Source organism: Peromyscus eremicus, chromosome 17 (assembly GCF_949786415.1).
Source record: "Peromyscus eremicus chromosome 17, PerEre_H2_v1, whole genome shotgun sequence".
NCBI classification, from domain to species: domain Eukaryota; kingdom Metazoa; phylum Chordata; class Mammalia; order Rodentia; family Cricetidae; genus Peromyscus; species Peromyscus eremicus.
In genome coordinates, this window is record NC_081433.1 from 14,681,758 (window position 1) to 14,701,791 (window position 20,034).

Genomic DNA, 20,034 nt, shown 5'->3' on the forward strand with positions numbered 1-20,034 from the left:
TCTAAAAAATCATGGACCATCATTCCAAAGAGGTCACACTATCACATTATTAAACTTTGAATGCTAGGTAAACATTTTCTATGATGGACTTGTCAGGGCTGTGGTAAAATTCAGGCAAATGGAGCAAAGCCAGGATTTCCTTTTTTTTAAATTTTATTTTACAATATAATTTAATTTTAGATATCAGCCACGGATTCCCTTGTTCTCTCCCCTCCCACCCCGTCCCCTTCCCCCCAGCCCACCCCCCATTCCCATCTCCTCCAGGGCAAAGACTCCCCTGAGGATTGAGATCAACCTGATAGATTCAGTCCAGGCAGGTCCAGTCCCCTCCTCCCAGGCTGAGCCAAGCATCCCTGTATAAGCCCCAGGTTTCAAACAGCCAACTCATGCACTGAGCACAGGACCCGGTCCCACTGCCTGGATGCCTCCCAAACAGATCAAGCCAATCAATTGTCTCACCTATTCAGAGGGCCTGATCCAGTTGGGGGCCCCTCAGCCATTGGTTCATAGTTCTTGTGTTTCCATTCGTTTGGCTATTTGTCCCTGTGCTTTATCCAACCTTGGTCTCAACAATTCTCGCTCATATAAACCCTCCTCTTTCTTGCCAACTGGACTCCCGGAGCTCCACCCGGGGCCTAGCCGTGGATCTCTGCATCCGGTTCCCTCAGTCATTGGATGGGGTTTCTAGCACAACAATTAGGGTGTTTGGCCATCCTATCACCAGAGTAGGTCAGTTCAGGCTGTCTCTTGACCATTGCCAGCAGTCTATTGTGGGGGTATCTTTGTGGATTTCTGTGGGCCTTTCTAGCACTTTGCTTCTTCCTTATCTCATGTGGTCTTCATGGACCCCAAGAAAGACACGAGGATCGCCCAATGACAGAGAAATGGATGAGATCTACATGAACAGCCTGGACGTGAGTGGGGGTAATGAAGGTCGAGGGTCGAGGGAAAGAGAGCTTGGGGGAGCGGGAGATCCCAGCTGGATCAAGAACAGAGAGGGAGAACAAGGAATAGGAGACCATGGAAAATGAAGACCACATGAAAACAGCATTTCCTTTTTACTCCACTCCAAGAAAGTGAGCTTAGTTGAAGTATAAAAGCTTCATGTTGGCCGGGTGGCCATGGTGCATGCCTTTAATCCCAGCACTCGGGAGGCAGAGCCAGGTGGATCTCTGTGAGTTCGAGGCCAGCCTGGTCTACAAAGCAAGATCCAAGACAGGCACCAAAACTACACAGAGAAACCCTGTCTGGAAAAACAAGCAAACAAACAAACAAGCTTCCTATCACCTTCATCCTGCTGTTCTCCCCTCAATTCCTCCTCCACCTATGGTTCCTTTACATTTCCTAATTTCTGTGTTTACTCCTTGTTGTATACCCACCTCTGAAGGTTTGGAGCTAGGAACTGCAGGGGAGAGAGAACATGTAGCATTTGTCTTTCTGAGTCTGGGTTCCTTCTTTCTAGCTCCATCCGTCTACCTGCAAACCTCATGATTGCATTTTTCTTTACAGATAAATAGTATTCCATTGTGTAAACGTATCCCATTTTCATTATGCACTCATCTGCTAAAGGACATTTAGGTTGTTTCCATTTCCTAGCTATTGTGAATAAAACAACAACAAACATGGTTGAACAAGTGTCTTTGGAGTAGGATGGTGAGTCCTTTGGGCGTATGCCCAGGAGTGGTATAGCTGGGTCATGGGATAGATTTTTAGAGATATTTTTGAGGATTTTCCATACTGATTTCCAGGATGACTGCACAAGCTTGCATTCCTCCCAACAGTGGAGGAGGGTCTTCTTTCTCTACACCCTCCTCAGCATTTGTTACCAGCCGTGTTGCGATCACAGCTCTTCTGAATGCAGGGAGATGACACCTTCAAGTTGTTTGATTTCGCATTTCCCTGTTTGCTAAGGATGATAAACACTCTTCAAGTATTTTAAGCCGTTTTTATTTCCTTTATTGAGAACTCTGTTCAGATTCCTAGCCTATTCTTTTTAATTATATAATTTATTTTTAATTGGATCATTTATTTTTCCTGGACTTCTTATTTTTTGAGTTCTTTGTATCTTCTAAATATGGATTATCAGATGTATACCTGGCAAAGATCGTCTCACATTCTGTAGGCTTTCTCTTCACTCAAATGATTATTTCCTTAGCTGCACAGAAGGGTTTTCTTTTTTACAAGGTATACCACTCATCAGTTCTGGCCTTAATTCCTTAGCAAACGGAGTCCTGTTCAGAAATTTCTTTCCTGCACCTGGATCTTGTAGGAAAAGCCCATGTTTTCTTCTAGCAGTTTTAGTGTTTTCAGATTTCAAATTGAGGTCTTTGATCCACTTGCATCTAATTTTGGGTAATAGATTCAGGTCTACTTTCAGTCTTCTGCATGTGAATGTCCAGGTTTCCCAGCGCCATTGGTTGAAAATGTGGTTTTTACTCCTGTGTGTGTTTTTGCCTCTTTGTCAGGTATGAAAAAGCCGTAATTGCACATACTTGACCCTTTGATTTTGTTCCACTAATATACGTGTTTGTTTTTGTGATGTGCCATATTAGTTTTATTATTGCTTTATTATAATATATCTTGAGGTCTGAAATGTCAATCCCTCCAATTTTTTTGTTTTGTTTTTGTTTTTTTGTTGTTGCTGCTGTTGGTTTTGCTCAGGACTGCTTTGGCTGTTCAGGTTCTTTTCTGGTTCCATATAATCTTTTCTATTTCTGTGAAGAATGAGATGGGGATTTTGATTGAGACTGAATTAAATCTGTAAATTGTTTTTGGTAGGATCAGTGCTATGAATCCATGAACGTGGGATGTCTTTCCATTTTCTGGTGTCTTTTGAAATCACTTTCTTCAGAGATTTGAAAATGTAGAGGTCTTTCACCTCCTTGGTTAGGTTTATTCCAAGATATTTTATTGTCTTCGATACTGTTGTAAATCAGGGTGTGGCCATGATCTCTGTCTCTGTATGTGCCATTGTGATGTATAGAAAAGCTATTGCTGGGCTGGGTGGTGGCGGCACACGCCTTTAATCCCAGCACTTGGGAGGCAGAGCCAGGCGGATCTTTGTGAGTTCGAGGCCAGCCTGGTCTACAGAGTGAGATCCAGGACAGGCACCAAACTACGCAGAGAAACCCTGTCTCGAAAAACCAAAAAAAAAAAAAAAAGCAATAGCTTTTCTTTTTTCTTTTTCTTTCTTTTTTTTTTCTTTCTTTCTTTCTTTCTTTTTTTTTTTTTTTTTTTTTTTTTGGTTTTTCGAGACAGGGTTTCTCTGTGTAGCTTTGCGCCTTTCCTGGGACTCACTTGGTAGCCCAGTCTGGCCTCGAACTCACAGAGATCCGCCTGGCTCTGCCTCCTGAGTGCTGGGATTAAAGGCGTGCGCCACCACCGCCCGGCTAGCTATTGCTTTTTATGAGCTGACTGTGGACCATCCACTTTGCTGAAACTGTTCATTATTTCTAGCAGTTTTCTGGTGGAATTTTGGGATCTCTGTACAATATCATATCATCTGCAAATAAGGAGAAGTTGACTTCTTGTTTGTAGAGCTGTAATTTCCTTTTCCTGCCTTATTGTTGTGGCTAGCACTTCCAGCACTGTATTGTGGGGATAATTGCAGCCCTGTGTCATCCTGATTTTAATGAAATTGCTTTGGGTTCTTCTTCATTTAGGACAATGTGGCTGTGGGTTTGTCATATATATATATATATATATATATATATATATATATATATATATCCTTTATTATGTTGGGGAGTGACACCTCCAGTTCTGCTTCTCTAGGGCTTTTATTATAAAGCATGTTGGATTTTCCCAAAGGCTGTTTTTACATCTCCTGAAATAATCATGAGATTTTCTCAAGTTATCTGTATGTTGTACTATCTTTATTGACTTATGTATGTTGAAACAACACTGAATTTCCAGAATTAAGCCAATGTTATCCTGGAGAATGATTTTGTAAATATGTGTTTCTAGTCAGTGTGCTAGTACTTTACTGAGGATTTTTGTATCTATGTTTATAAGGAACATTTACCTGTAGATTTGTTGTATCTTTACCTGGTTTGGGTATTAGAAAAATATTGGCTTTACCGAAACAGTTTGAGAGTGCTCCTTTAGTTTATATCTTTAAAAAGAAATCCATAATTTTGTTGCTAGGACACTGAGGTATCTCTAAACTTGATGACTTGCCCAAGATCCTAATTTGCTAATAGAAGAACTGACATTGGAACACTTTTTTAAAAAACACCCTTTTCCGTCTCCATACCATAATGCTTTCTTTGGTTGGTCCCAAGCTTAATTGTCCCTTCAATTTGGAGTTAGAGCTTTACATGCAAAGATATGTTACTAAGTATCCAAAGCATGGTGTGGTCACATATATTCTAGATAAGAACACAAAAAATCAAAAGCGTAAACATTTCAGTTACTAGCACAGAACATTTTGGTGTATGTCTTATGAGGACTTTTCTTTAAAATTCATACTTATAAGGCTAAACTCACATGTGACTGACTTAATTTTACTAACTTTCACAGCACCACGATCACGAAAATGGTGCATTACCTGGTGTCATCAGTCACCTTCAGGTATGTGAGGGTCTTGAAGTGGAAGTAATTAAATGTTTATGACATTTAATTTTTAAAGTTTAATGAGAAAGGACCCAAAAAAGGCAAGAGAGAACAAAATGAAAGAATGTCCATTATCACTATGTTGCAAATTAGTTCATGTATCCACACTTAATGTGATCTAATCTGTCTTAGAGGTTGAGTTAAGACTGAACAGTAAGATGCACAAAGAAATAACCTTGGCTCAAATCTAAATAGTGGCATATTGGTATTTTTCTACCCATAAATGTGAAAATAAGAAAGCACACGTTTTCAAATTCTGTAATTACAGACTAAATGTTCTAGTAAATGCTTTATACACCCCAAATTACTCAATTCCAGAAATATTTTACTATTTAATTAGATTTCTTTTCTACATGATTATTAAAATTTATACAATGTAATTGCTTCCTTTAAAATCATTATTGTATGTGTATGGTGTTGTACCTATTTGTGCAGGTGTGTGTGTGTGTGTGTGTGTGTGTGTGTGTGTGTGTGTGTCTCCACAACTCAACGTTGGGTATCTTTGTCAATGTTTTGTTATCTTGTTGTTTTTTAAAATAGGATCTCTCATTGTACATGGTGCTCACTTAGGCCAGGCTGACTGGCCGGTGAGTTCCTGGGATTCTTATGTATCTACCTCCCTGGGGCTGGGATTACAGGTGCTGCACTGACCTGTCCCCTGCCATTGTGTATGTACTGGGGATGAAGTCTTCATGCTTGAGTGGCAGGTGTTTTACTCCTGAACTATCTTGCTAACTCCCAAGTTAATAATATTTTTTTAAAAACTTTTTTTTTTTTTTGGTTTTTTGAGACAGGGTTTCTCTGTGTAGTTTTTGGTACCTGTCCTGGATCTCGCTCTGTAGACCAGGCTGACCTCAAACTCACAGAGATCCTCCTGGCTCTGTCTCCCTGGTGCTGGGATTAAAGGATTAAACTACCACCTGGCAAGTTAGTAATATATATATTCCCCTCTCCCCCGGAGCTGAGAACCGAACCCAGGGCCTTGGTTCTCTACCACTGAGCTAAATCCCCAACCCCAGTAATATTTTAATTGAATCAGTAATTGTTTAAAAACATACTTTACAGTTGAGTTGATTCATCTTTGTAGTTTAGGAAAATAATCAATTTATAAGGAGTTTTTTGAGACTGCGCAAGAAAAGGCTTAGGCACTCTTTAAGAGTTCAATTAATATTTAATTAATAAATATCCAAGCAATATTTATGGAATTAAGTTCTTTGTCATGTATCTGTCCTGTGTGCAGGATCCATGTGTGAACCTATGAATATATAATCATGTATTTACTGGTTAAAGTGTTTTTAAAAGGAATATGTTATTCATGCTTCCACTTCTTTTTGTTGCTAAAGTCTTAAACTTATTTGGATTAATGTGACTTCATTTATTGTGAGAAATTTGTTAAAAAAAAAACACCTTATGAATTCTGAGCATTTAAAGTGTTCACACTAAGAAGCTTGTGACTTTTATTTAGATTTGTGGTTCTGGGTTGGCATGCTAAAGTGGCATCCCTGCTGTAGGAAGTGTGGAGGGGCTTGGTGCAGATCTGATCTACTAACCTCCGCTTTTATTGGGTGAAAAGCTGAACATTTTCTTAGGATTCTGAAGCAGGAATGTTCTTTCTGCCACAGGATGGTTTAGCTCTAAATGAGGACTTTTGGGGGCACCTGAGCATTGGCTTTAACGTTGTGACTGTGGAGGCAATACCTCTGCTCTCTTTGCTTATTCATTTTAGAATATTTGGAATTCTGCTGATCTTTCTGGACATATTTCTTATGGCTATAGATCTACATCTCCACAACAGCAATTTTTACATTCCTTTGGGATACCGCTCACTTTCTTTTGCTATTGCTTTGTTCTTCCTCGTGGATGTTCTCCTTCGAGTGTACGTAGAAGGGTAAGTGTGATTCTGCTTTTTTTTTTCTTTTTAAAGCATAGCGCCATTTTTACAGTGATATGAAAAGTATCCTGTAAGAATTGTCAGGTCAGCTCAACCAAAATGATTCTCCTTCTAGGCACGTTCCACAGAAGAGCAGTCATAGAAAACCGGTTTTATGGAGAGCAGCTTTATCAGTGCTGTGGTTGGGCCTTTATTCTACAACAATGTATTGCAGATGATTTTCTCAATTGCTAAAGATTAAAAGGGTGTCAAGGACGAGCCAGGCAACCATTGTGTCTATATGTACACGAATAAAAGGAACATGTATGTGATTGTCTAGAGTTTTTGTTGCTGTGCAGAGACACCAGGAACATGGATGGCAACTCTTATAAAGAAAACATTTAATTGGGGAGGCTTGCTTACAGTTTCATATCATCCTGGTGGGAAGCATGGCAGCATGCAGGCAGATGTGGTGCTGGAGGAGTAGCTGAGAGTCCTACATCTTGCAGGCAACAGGAAGTCAACTGAGACACTGGGCGGTATCCTGAGCATAGGAAACCTCAAAACCTGCCCCCACAGTGACACACTTCCTCTCACAAGGCCATACCCACTCCAACAAAGCCACACTTCCTAATAGTACCACTCCCTATAAGATTAAGGAGGTCAATTACATTCAAACTAGCACATTTCACTCCCTGGCCCCCATAAGCTTATAACAATATCATAATGAAAAATTCATTTAGTCCAACTTCAGAAGTTCCCATAGTCTATCACAGTCTCAACAATGTTCAGAAGTCCAAAGTTCAAAGTCTCTTCTGAGATTCACACAATCTCTTACCTGTAATCCCCTGCAAAATTAATATAAAAAAAACAGATCACATACTTCCAACATATAATGGCAAAGAATATACATTACCATTCCAAAATGTAAGGAAGGGAGCATAGCGAGGAAATCCTGGACCAAAGCAAGACTAGAAACCCAGCTGGGCAAACTCCAAACTGCATGCCTGATGTCAAAAGGCTCTTTAGATCTCCAACTCTGTTCAGCTTTGTTGACTGCAACACACTTCTTTCTCTTGGACTGGTTCTACTCCCTCGTTAGCAGCTCTCCTTGGCAGGTATCTCACGACTCTAGCATCTCCAACATCTTGGGGTCTCCAGGGCAATCCAGGCTTCAACTCTACAGCTTCACAAAATGGCCTCTTTAGACCTCCATTCAGCAACACCCCTGATAACTTGCCTGGCCTCAGCAGGTTTTCTTTAGGTATAGAGGCAAATTCCATAACCCATTTCTTCTATCCTTAACTCTAAAGCCAGAACCATGTGGCTGAAGCTGCCAAGGTTTGCTGCTTGCTGGAGCTGGAACATAGCTCCCTCACTCAATTACATCTTCATCTTTCTGTCCTTCACTGCCTAAGCTTGGCTGTCCCTAAACTGGGTCACTATACCAGACTGGCCTCAAATTCAGAGATCCACAAGCCTCTGCCTTTCCAGTGATAGGATTAAAGGTGTGCCCCACCACACCTGGCTCTAAGCTTTTATTTAGTTCCTTTTCACAAATTAGAAACTTAGCTAGGTGGGAGCTCACCCTAAAGTCACCACTCCCTTTATTCAATTTCTTAATCCATTTATCTCCTTGAACACAAGACTTAGCTCCATTCCACTTTCTTTTTTTTTAAGATTTATTTATTATGTATACAATATGCCTGTATGCAAGAAGAGGGCACCAGATTTCATTATTGATGGTTGTGAGCCACCATGTGGTTGCTGGGAATTCAACTGAGGACCTCTGGAAGAACAGCCAGTGCTCTTAACCTCTGAGCCATCTCTCCAGTCCCCATTCCACTTTCTGGTGCTCTTTTTCTCCTCAAAATTTACAGTTTGTAATTTACCCTGCTCAGCTCACTTCTTTTCATTATAAGTCTTCATTAGAGTGGCCACTAATATCCACATGACAGAGTCTATATTAGACTGTTTTGAGATTTCTTCTGCCAGTGGAATTAATCACAAAATTTTCACTTTAGCTTCAGGCAAAACCTTCAGACCAGAGCAAAAGGCAGCCACTTTCTTCACCAAAGTATCACAAGACCAGTCTCTGCGCCACATACTAACATTCTTCTCCTCTGAAGCCTCTTGATCTCCACAGTTCATCAAGTCACATTCAACACCACTGTCTTCCATGCTTCTACTAGTATGGCCTATTAAGCAGTGCTTAAAGCATTTCACTGCTATCCTAACCAAAACTCCCGAAGTCAATATTACTCCAAACAAAATCAGGCCTATCACAACAATGCCCCAGTCCCTGGTACCAACTTCTGTTTTAGGGTTTTTATTGCTTTGAAGAGACACTATGACCCCAGCAACTCTTATAAAGAAAACATTTCATTGGGGTGGCTCCCTTACAGTTTCAGAGGTTCAGTCCATTATCATCATAGTGGGGAGCATGATAGCATGCATGATGCATGATGCAGATGTAGAACTGGCTACATCTTGGCTTGCTGGCAACAGGAAGTCAACTGAAACACTGGGCAGTATCCTGAGCATAGGAACCCTCAAAGCCCACCCCCACAGTAGCACACTTCCTCCAACAAGGCCATACCCACTCCAACAAGGCCCTACCTCCCAATAGTGCCACTCCCTATGAGATTATAGGGGCCAAGTACATTCAAACTACCATAGTGATGTGCAAATGTTAACACTGATTGACTTGAATTCCAAATTAGATTTGATGACACACTAAAGAATACATCACAAATAATTCATATTTCAACAAAAATAAATAACATTAATTATAGTGATGTGCAGAAGAGTTTAGAGGCAGGTTCTTTCCATCAACAACATCACAGTAGACAGACCTTGATCTTTGCCTTCTGGTTTTCTAAGCAGGTGGGTGGGTGAGCCATGCCTTGAGGTTGGATTGCTCTGGGAGTCAGAGACTAAGTTCTCTAGCTTTATTTTATTCTCAGAGCATCAGAGTGTAATTTCTCTCCTTTCCTAAGAGATTTCTTTATCCTCTTGCCGCTTTTTGATCTAAGGACAGTTGTCCACTGCCCAGTTTCTCAGTCTAAAAAGGATTCTCTCAACCTTTTCTTCAGTGGTGTAGCCATTGGTAAGGTGCCTATGTGTCTATAAATAATCCCTCACCAATAATCCTCTACGGGACCCTAATGGAACTCAGACCACAAAACAGGCACATAAACTAGAGTCATCTGAAAGGATGGAACTTCAATTAAGAAAATGCCTCCAGGAGATCCAGCTGTAGGGCATTTTCTTAAATAGTGATCAGTGAGGGAGGGCCCAGGCCACTGTGTGCAGTGCCATACCCGGGCTGGTGGTCCTGGGTTCTGTAAGAGAGCAGGCTGAGCAAGCCATGAGGAGCAAGCTGGTAAGTAAGCAGCTCCCCTCCATGGTCTCTGCATCAGTTCCTGCCTCCAGGTTCCTGCCCTGCTTGAGTTCCTGTCCTGACAGACTTTGGTGATGAATATCAGAGTGGAAGTGTAAACCTAATAAACCCTTTCCTCTCCAACTTACTTTTTGGTCATGGTATTTCCTTGCAGCAATAGAAACCCTGACTAAGACAATTGGAAAACATCAATCTAAAAATAGATGCTATCTCAAAATCAGAAGAAACTTTCTCTAGAAGACCAGTGATCATGTCTGAAGAAAGGAAGTCTGTTTTCGCCCTAGGCAGACCATATTAAGTCTCTTCTTTTTATAGTTTCACAATCCCAGTTTCTCTAAATTCCATATCCAGCTTCATTTGCTCCCCAGCAGTGCGGAGTATCCTCCTTCCTTACCTACAAAGGAGAAGGCAGTGCTTGCCTCTTGCCAATGGTTTGCTTCTGTCTCTTATCAACTGTGACTTTTTATCCTGATGCTTTAGATAGATGATAGATAGATAGATAGATAGATAGATAGATAGATGACAGATAGATTCATCAGTAGATATTTAGACAGATGATAAATACATAGGTGATAGATCAATAGAGATAGATAGATAGATAGATAGATAGATAGATAGATAGATAGATAGATAAATAGATAGATACATGCATAAATATAAATTTACCACATGAAAACTTTATATTGATGTTGTATTTTTCCCTTAGTCTAGTAGTCTTGACAATGCATTTTAAACACATTAAGACAGGATTCTTTTTATTTCAGTGAACTAGTGAGTTTATTGAGGTCACTTACAAAAGCATGAACAGCTTGGGTACCTCTACCCTATCAAAAGCTACACAGCCAGGTCTCAACTCCAGGCGACCTTCACACCCCACAAAATATATGTGCTTGGGACAGAATTATATGCAGGTGACGGGGTGGGGCCCAGGAGCCAGTAAGCAGTTAGAATCTCAGGTGAGTGTAGGATAACCCACCTGCTTCTTCCTGAGACTACCAATAGGGCTGAAGATAGAATTCTTCGTGAAGATGTCGGATAACTTGTGCTCTGAAACTGTCCCATCTCCCTGCTCCAGGAGACAGAATTACTTTTCTGATTTACTGAACACCCTAGACGCCGTCGTTATTGGTGTGACCCTGCTCATTGCGCTCACTTACGTACTTTATGACAAGAAGTTTCTTAGAGATATCCCAAGGTATGGAACATGACTTACCTCTCAAAACTCCTCTTTTGTTTCTCTTGTTCTTCTGGGTTGTTTCCTTTGTTTTGTTGTGTTTTCTCTGGTTTTATTTAATATTTTAACTGAACTCTCTTGACTATGCCAGATGAATGGTTTAAAAGCAAAATGTTTATATAAATTCCCATGTACTTTGAAACTAAAATATGATGGCATTTAGGGGCCCATTGAGGATATACATACTAAGAATCTTTCGCTGAATAAGAGAACGTACAAAGGGGAGAAGAAACTGGACTTAACTCCTCCTATATCAACTCGAACTTCAGAATGTTATGAAATTACCCCAAAATTCCCATTTGTGCTTCAATCACAAATGCCTTAGATATAAAGTTCTGTAGTCCTGGGACTTTCCCTTAACCAAGAGAGTGTTAAGCATGTATATAATTTGAGTGACTCAAAAAAAAAAAAAAAAGGCCAGGCGATGGTGGCGCACGCCTTTAATCCCAGCACTCGGGAGGCAGAGCCAGGCGGATCTCTGTGAGTTCCAGGCCAGCCTGGACTACAGAGGGAGTTCCAGGAAAGGCGCAAAACTACACATAGAAACCCTGTCTCAAAAAAACCAAAAAATAATAATAATAATTTGAGTGACTCTAATTAATATCTCTAAAATGTAATAAACATAGCAAGAAACCAGTAGATAATGTGGGCAGCCACAGAGAGGAAGTTTTGCAGTATAGTTGCAGAAATGAGAAGACTCTGGCAAAGTCAGAAATGTTAGAATCTATTAGAAGAGTTCTCTCTTCACCCTTCCCTCTCCCCCCACTTCCCCCTCCTTTTTCCCTCTCTCCCCACTTCTCCCTCCTTTTTCCTTTTCTCTCCCACTTTACCCTCCTTTTTACTGTGGCAATGGAGAAAAGAAAGATATGTGTGTCTGAAGATTGGGGGGATAGTATTATTCATTTGTCAAATAACTGGTATCTTTCTGTACCCCAACTTCCCAGGACTTCAATCCAGGATTCAACTAAATGTGTTGTGTGTTTGAAACAACCTGATCAACCTCTCAATTGCTACCTTATAGCCACTGAATGAGGGGCTCTGGGGCCTGTTACCCCATGCTTTATCTTTAAAAAGACTTACTACTTTTATTTTATGTGTGTGAGTGTTTTGCCTGCATGTGAGTATATGTATGCACCGTATGTGAGCAGTGCCTGCAGAAACCAGAGAGAGACATTGAATCTTCTGGAACTGGAGTTCCAGGTGGTTGTGAGCGTCATGTGGGTGCTGGAAACCAGACTCAGGTCCTCTGCAAGAGCAACAAGTGCTCTTAACTGACGAGCCACCCCCTCACTGTGGCTCCAAACCCTCTGCTTTAAAGAACTTTAAAGAGCTCTTTCAGATGGCTTCTTCATATTGCTTCAAATTAAAGACCCAGTGTCTGAGAACAGTAGTTCTCTACCTTGGTGTTTTTGGTGATAGGAGAAACACCAGCAAGCATACTTGGTTAGTATTTCGGTCTATTTTCTGATGTGTCTCCACCAGTGGTAGTAGCGATTCCCTGTTCACTGATTGATATATATATATATCTCACCAGCAATGTTTTGATGAACACACACACACACACACACATACACACACACGGAAAGAAAAGAACAGAAAAACTCTGATGTTAAACCACAAATTCTGAGTCTGTCTTCCCCAAATTTAGCATCATTGACATTTTAGGCCAGATCGTTCTGGGAAATGATGTCATTCATGGTGAAGGGTTTATCAGGACTCCTAGCCTGTATCCACTTGAAAGAGTAGCAACACACCCACATAATAGTATGACAATCGAAAGCGTCTCTAGACATTGATAATTATCTTCTACATAGGGGTAAAACAACACTGTCCTGGCCAAGAACCACTGTTCCAAACTGAGTACAGAAGAAGCATCACTCAACATAGAGCAACTTGCCAAGCCCTCACAGGGTCTCAGACTGGACCCACAGCACCACCCAAAATAAACAAACAAATAATTATAAAAGTGTTCAACTTAATCCATAGTAACCAAATATTCTGGTTTTTTCTAGCAAAAAAAAATGGGTATTTAACTTTTATCTATACATTTCCTTAGATTGGCAGTTTTATTTCGACCTCTGCGACTTCTTATTCTGATAAGAATTTTGCAGCTGGCTCACCAAAAAAGGCACCTTGAAAAGCTGACTAGGCAGCTGGTGAGTGGCAGCACGCATCTGTTTTCTGTTTCGGGGATCGCTTTTGAGGTTGTAGATCTTTATATTACGTTCTTTTCCCTGCTGATTCATGTTTTCTGACGTTACGACTTTCCAATCCAGGTTTCCAAAAACAAAAGACGGTTCAAGAAGGATGGGTTTGACCTGGACCTCACTTACGTTACTGGTTCGTGAAACTTACCTGATGTTTATAAAGATTTTGCATTTTGTGTGTGAGTGATAGATGCTACACTCTCTTTCATTTCTGCCATGGTATTTCAAAGCATTCTTTATGTAATAGTGCACATGTCATTGTGGCAGTATGACCCTGGCAATGGACGTATCTACTTATGTCCCTTCAAACCAGAACTACTTTGTTGTAGTACAGGAGATGGGGTAGATTTTTGGCTGAAATATTTTTAGCTGGAGTTTCATTTATTCAGCTCTCATAGCTAACTGTGATCTCAAGGATCCCGAGAGACTTTTCAAGCTTCTTTCAACTCCACCAACTGAGGTTTCTACTCTGTTGGTCTCAGATTTCCTGACTCATGTGTGCTGGAAAGCACCCTGGCAGTTCCTGTGTTTACTGAAATTAAGGATGTTTTCTTTGGTTTATTAAAGAAAAGACATTTTACCAGCACTAAGGGAGCGCGGACTTAGGACAACAAAAATCTGAGGCCCATGGATGAACCAATTGAGTCTTAAGATCACTGTTTCAGTTTAATGATTATTATTGTACTGGGTAATTTAATGTATTATATAGTTTTGATTACTCTAAGAATGTGTTATTTTTTTCTATCCTGAATGTTATTTTTTGTAAAAAAAAAAAAAAAGTTTTGTTATATGTAGATGAAATTTTTGCATGTTGTATCACCTCTATTACAATATTAATCATAGCCATCTCTTTGGCTTCCAGATCGTATTATTGCCATGTCTTTTCCATCATCTGGAGGACAGTCCTTCTACAGAAATCCAATTGAGGTAAGAAAGGCTATTCCTGTAGCAAGTGCTCACTGCTCAGTGTGTTTTCTGGGATCAAAATTGTCCACCCACACAAGTTATCTCCATTCAAACTCCTCTCAAAATGCGTATTTATATATTGTGTTCCTAAATTATAGTGAGGAACATGGCTTTGGACATCCTTGGATGACTAAATCAATGTCAAATATGCAATGTTATCACCTTAGTGTTTCTATTGCTGGGATAAAACACCGTGAACTTGGAGAGAAAAGAATTGATCCACCATCCAGGTAAGTCAGGGCAGGAACTCAAGGCAGGAACCTGGAGGCAGGAACTGATGCAGAGACCATGAAGGAGTGCTGCTTACTGACTTGCTCTCCAAGGCTTTCTCAGATTGCTTTTTTAAATACCCCAGAACCACCTGCACAGAGATGGCACCACCCACAATAGGCTGAGCCCTCCTACATCAATCACTAAGTAAGAAAATGCAACACATGCTTACCCACAGGCCGGTCTGGCTGGGGCATTTTCTTAGTGAGATTTCTTCTTCCCAAATGAATCTAATCTAGCTTGTGTAAAGCTGACATAAAACTAGCCAGTACAGCTATCTTCTCTTCTCTGAAATTCCAACTGAAAGTTATCGCTTAAAAAGTTACCTTATATATGTGTATATTAGTGTAGCCTGTAGTATCTGATTCACCTCAATAAAAGTTTATAAACACACATATATGCATATATACATATGTACACAAATGCATACATATATGTGTATATTATTGAGGTATGTATATTATATGTATGTGTGTGTGTGTGTGTGTGTGTGTGTGTGTGTGTGTGTGTGTATCTCAAAGTGCGGTCATGTACTACTTGATGGAATATGTTTCACTGGGTTATTTTGCTATTATGTGAGCATTATAGAGTGTACTTGAACTAAGACAGCTATAAGATCATTGGGTATGTCATGGTTGCATAAGCTGACATCATTGATTAAAATGCCACTTTCCCCAAACAGACAGTTCTTTTGAGAAGACATATGACCAACAAGTATATGGAACATGGTCAGCATACTAATTATCAGGGAACTGCAAGTAAAAGCCACAATTAAATACTACCACATTCCATTTAGGAGTGACTGTTACTAAAAAGACAAACAAAACAAAACCAGGAATACCAACAAAGATGTAAAAAGAATGCTCGTGAATTGTTGGCAGGAATCTAAACTTTTACAGCTGTTATGGAAATCACTATGAAAGTGCCTAAGAAATGCAAAATAGAATTGCAGTGAGTTCGAGTAATCTCGATACTAGGTATTTATACTAAAGGAATAAATTCAGTGTGTCAGAGGCTGTCTGTGCACTGCAATGTTATTCTTAACCAACAGAGGAAGTGATTGTTCCATAAACAAAAGAATGAATCAAGAAAACAACACAACTGGATACTGTTCAGCCATAAAAAGAATGAAATCCTGTCTTTCAAATTATACAACTAGAACTGGGAATCTCGTGTTAAATGAGTAAGTTAGGCCCCGAAAGACAAATGTGGAATATAGAAAAGTTGCTCTCACAGAAGTTGAAAGCATCATGGTGTTTGCCAGAGACTGAGGAGAGTAAGCAGGAAAGGGGTGATAAGCAAAGGTTGACCAACGGATAGATACTATGTTAAAGGTGAGCAAAAGATGCTCCGCTGTGCTATTGCATAGCAGGGTATATATACTGTGTACTTCAAAACATACAGAAAAGATTTTGAATGTTTTTACTGAATAAAAGATAAATGTTTGATGAGACAGATGTCCTTGGCCTAATTTAAAAATTACACTGTGGACCAAACTAATGGTATTCCTTTAATATGTCTAACTTTTATATTTTAAGTTACCAGTATAAATTAAATTTGACTGGTTAAAAATGTCATTGGGGTCTGATGATGTGAAGGAAACAGCATTTTCCAGACACACAGGGAAGACGCATGGATGGACCCAGAGACTAACAGCATGTACAAGATCAGCACAGGCTCAAGCCAGACAAAACCCTCGCAAATGAAGGGAGGTGGGCACAGGGTCCCAACCCTGGCCAAGACGCAATGTGCTAATGATAGCTCCTGGGAAAGGGAGAAGTCACTTTTCTTCAAGTGACACTGGATATATCAACCGACTGGAAATTATCAAGGTATTAAGAATCACTTAACTTATTTTTGTCAGTATTCGAACATACTAGATGTAATCATTATTTTGAACTATGTCACCACTATTTCTTCAATTTCACATAAGTGGAATCATATTGTACATCTTTTGTGACTAGATTTTTATCCTCAAAATAAATTATTCAGATTCACCCAATATTGTTATGTATAACGGTAATTATTTCTTTTGAGACAGAGTTTCTCTGTGTAGCTCTGGCTATCCTAGAACTACCTCTGTAGACCAGGATGGCCTGGAACTCACAGAGATCTGCCTGCCTCTGTCTCCCAAATGCTAAGATTAAAAACATGTGCCACCACTGCCCAGCCATATAGTGGTAATTCTTTAAAAAAAAATAACATCAGTATTTGTCACTATTTAGAAAATACCACTTACACAAAGAAATCATAAACTTATATACCACTTCACAAAGTCAGTGAATACACTATACTGTCTAAAATCCATATTAGGAGAATTTCAAAAGTATAAATATCAGTAAGTATAGCCGAAGAAAGACACACAAACTGGACACAGATTTGTTTTTTCACAAACTCCTAAAGTCATTTTTTGTTGAGATCTCATTAACTCCCTATTAAAAGATATAAAAAGACAGCCATTGCAGTGCATTGAGCTCCATAGAGAAAGCGCCTGGGCAAGCCAGAGCCAGGTGGGCACTGGGCAACTCTGTGCTTCGCAGAGGAAAATCAGCTAAACATGGGCAAAGCAGATCCTAAGAAGCGAGAGGCAAAATGTCCTCACATGCGTTCTTTGTGCAAACCTAGGGAGGAGCGCAAGAAGCACCCGGATGCTTCTGTCAACTTCTCAGAGTTCTCGAAGAAGTGCTCAGAAAAGGGGGAGACCATGCCTGCTAAAGGAACGGGGAAATTTGAAGACATGGTAAAGGCTGACAAGGCTCGTTATGAGAGAGAAATGAAAACCTACATCCCCCAGAAGGGGAGACCAAAAAAAAAAAAAAAAAGTTCAAAGACCCCAGTGCACCCAAGAGGCTCCTCCTTCAGCCTTCTTATTCTGTTCTGAGTACTGCCCAAAATCAAAGGCGAACACCCTGGCTTGTCCATCGGTGATGCCGCAAAGAAGCTGGGAGAGATGTGGAACAACTCCACTGCGGACGACAGGAAGCCCTGTGCAGAGAGGAAGGAAAATACGAAAAGGATATCGCTGCCCGCAGAGCTGAAGGAAAACCCGGGGCGGCGAAGAAGGGGGTGGTCAAGATGAAAAGAGCGAGAAAAGGAAGAGGAAGATGAGGAGGAGGATGAAGAGGAAGACCAAGATGAAAAAGAGGATGATGATGAATAAGTTGATTCTAGCGCAGTTTTTTCCTTGTCTATAAAGCATTTAAACCCCCTGTATACAACTCACTCCTTTTAAAGTAAAAAAAAAAATGAAATATAAGGCTGTGTACGATTTGTTTTTAAACTGTACAGTGTCTCTTTTTGTACAGTTAACACACTACCGAATGTGTCTTCAGATAGCCCTGACCTGGTGGTATTCTCAATAGCCACTAACCTTGCCTGGTCCAGTCTGGGCTTGTAAACTGGTATGGAAATTTAAAGCAGGTTCTTGTTGGTGCACAGCACAAATTAGTTATACATGGGGACAGTAGGTGTTTTGTTTTGTTTTTTGTTTTTTGTTTTCGTCTTCAGTTGTCTCTGCTGCAGCTTATACAAAGATAATTGATGTCCTGTTAACTGAATACCACTCCATAATTGCAAAAATAATTGCAGTTGTTTTGTTGACATTCTGAATGCTTCTAAGAAAATACATTTTTATTAAAAAATATATAAAAAAATCTCTCCAAAATTTACAAAAAAAACATTCACACAGCAAATAAAATACAATTCCTGTCTATAGAAATAAGAAAATCTTTCTTTAAAGGTTTTCTGACAAGACATTTGGTAAAATGAGCCAGAATTAGACATCTTCATTTTAATCATAGATAATTTCCTGTCTGTGAGGTTTTCATCGTTCCTAGTGGAAATTCTAGCCACATTAGCATGTCTATTCTTGTCCTTGTTCAGCTCATGCTTAGGCAGTCATGTTAGTGAGACTTTCTATATACAGCTTCCAACCTTCCTAGGAGGCACAGTCTCCCGGCAAACTCCCTGATCCTCTAGCTCTTACATTTTTTTCCATCCCCTTTTCTTCAATGAGCCTTGATCCTTAGGTACAGGAGTTGCATTGTAGATGTTATCAGTTGGTACTGAGCACCGCCATTCAGCATTTTGGTTCATTGTGTTTTTCTGTAATGGTCTCCATACGTTACCAAAAGAAGTTTCCTTGATGAGAGGTGAGGACAACACCTATCTCTGGGTAGAACGACAAATATTTGGAATGTAGTTAGGGATTAGGCTGGTTTAATAAAGTGGCATTATAGGTTCTCCTCCAAGACTCACGGCTTCACTAGCCATGACTAGCTGGCTAGGTTTCCTTCTTGTTGAGAGGCTCTTATGTCTAATTGGAGAGCGGTTGGTTATCACCAAGGTACGGGAACTACTCCTGCCCTGTTAGGCTGTCATGCCGTGGTGGTCACTGCTGTGGCTCCTATATGTCATAGCTGGGTGGGACTGTTAGGTGTTTTTCTCCTTTGGAAGCTTATGGGCCACATTCTGGTGCCATGAACACTAGTCATCAAGGAGGAGGCTTTTAGGCCACTATATCATGTGAATTTAAATATGTGAATCTGAAAATAATTAGGTTTAGACTAGTTAACACGCTTCCTGTTCATCTACATGCAACAAATGCAAAATTTTCAACAAAGCTTCTTCAGTCATATTTAATTCACCTCCCAAAATTGCCACAATTAAGCTTTATGGGTAACACATCCTTTGGTAGATAGTATTGTTTTTCAGTAGATTAAGTTGGTAACTTGGAGTTAATTATAGTTTACTTAAATTGAGCTGCTTTTCTTTCTACAAAGTTGGTCTCAATTTAGCCATATTTAATATTAGCTAAATTGTTGCTAAAAAAACAAACAAACAAAAAACAAACCAAAAAAAAAAAAACCTTCATGTAGCTGAAAATCAAAACAAAGGCATTTCTCAAGTGAGCTCTGGACTATTGGTTTCTATCAGTTATTGAACTGATATCTCCTCGGGGTGTTGTTTTACAGTTATTGGTTGCTTTACGGTTTTAATCAAAGTATTCAAAGAGAATCTATTTTCATAAAATGCATAAGACACAAGCTACCACAAAAGCCTCTCTACGGGTTGAATGACTATTTATTTCATTCAGAATGCAGGCTTAGATCTAAGCTGCTGGTGGGTTGGCTAGCCAGAGAGCTTCAGGGGACAGACACATGGTCAGCAACAGCTGCACATCTTGGACAGATGTCACTTTAACTCAAGGGTGATGTCTGTGGACCCTTAACTCCTGAGAGGATGCTAAAACAGCCCTGTGGTTTCCTCAATCTTAAAGGATGGTAAGGATGTAGTGCCCCACGGAGGGGGTCCCTGAAGGTGTCCAGGCAGGGAAGCAAACCTCTCCAAGAGATAAGAATGAAAACTGGGTGCAGATTGAATTCCTCAGCCTGGGTCAGACTGAGGGGTCCAATGCCAGGTGGTTCATTGTCAGCATATTTAAAACACAATTTGGGAAAAGGTTTCCAGG

At 40.1% G+C, this 20,034-nt stretch overlaps 1 protein-coding gene across 2 annotated transcripts in view; it reads left to right on the forward strand.

Moving 5' to 3' along the window:
• Positions 1-20,034, forward strand: part of LOC131894114 (phosphatidylinositol 3,4,5-trisphosphate 3-phosphatase TPTE2-like) — a 56,899-nt gene that overhangs the window by 1,032 nt on the left and 35,833 nt on the right. For both annotated transcript variants that reach the window (XM_059244287.1, XM_059244286.1), the window contains exons 2-7: positions 4,522-4,572; positions 6,341-6,502; positions 10,963-11,082; positions 13,178-13,277; positions 13,398-13,461; positions 14,191-14,255. In XM_059244287.1, the coding sequence (XP_059100270.1) occupies positions 4,538-4,572; positions 6,341-6,502; positions 10,963-11,082; positions 13,178-13,277; positions 13,398-13,461; positions 14,191-14,255 (546 nt within the window). In that variant the 5' untranslated portion in view covers positions 4,522-4,537. The remainder of the gene's footprint in view (positions 1-4,521; positions 4,573-6,340; positions 6,503-10,962; positions 11,083-13,177; positions 13,278-13,397; positions 13,462-14,190; positions 14,256-20,034) is intronic.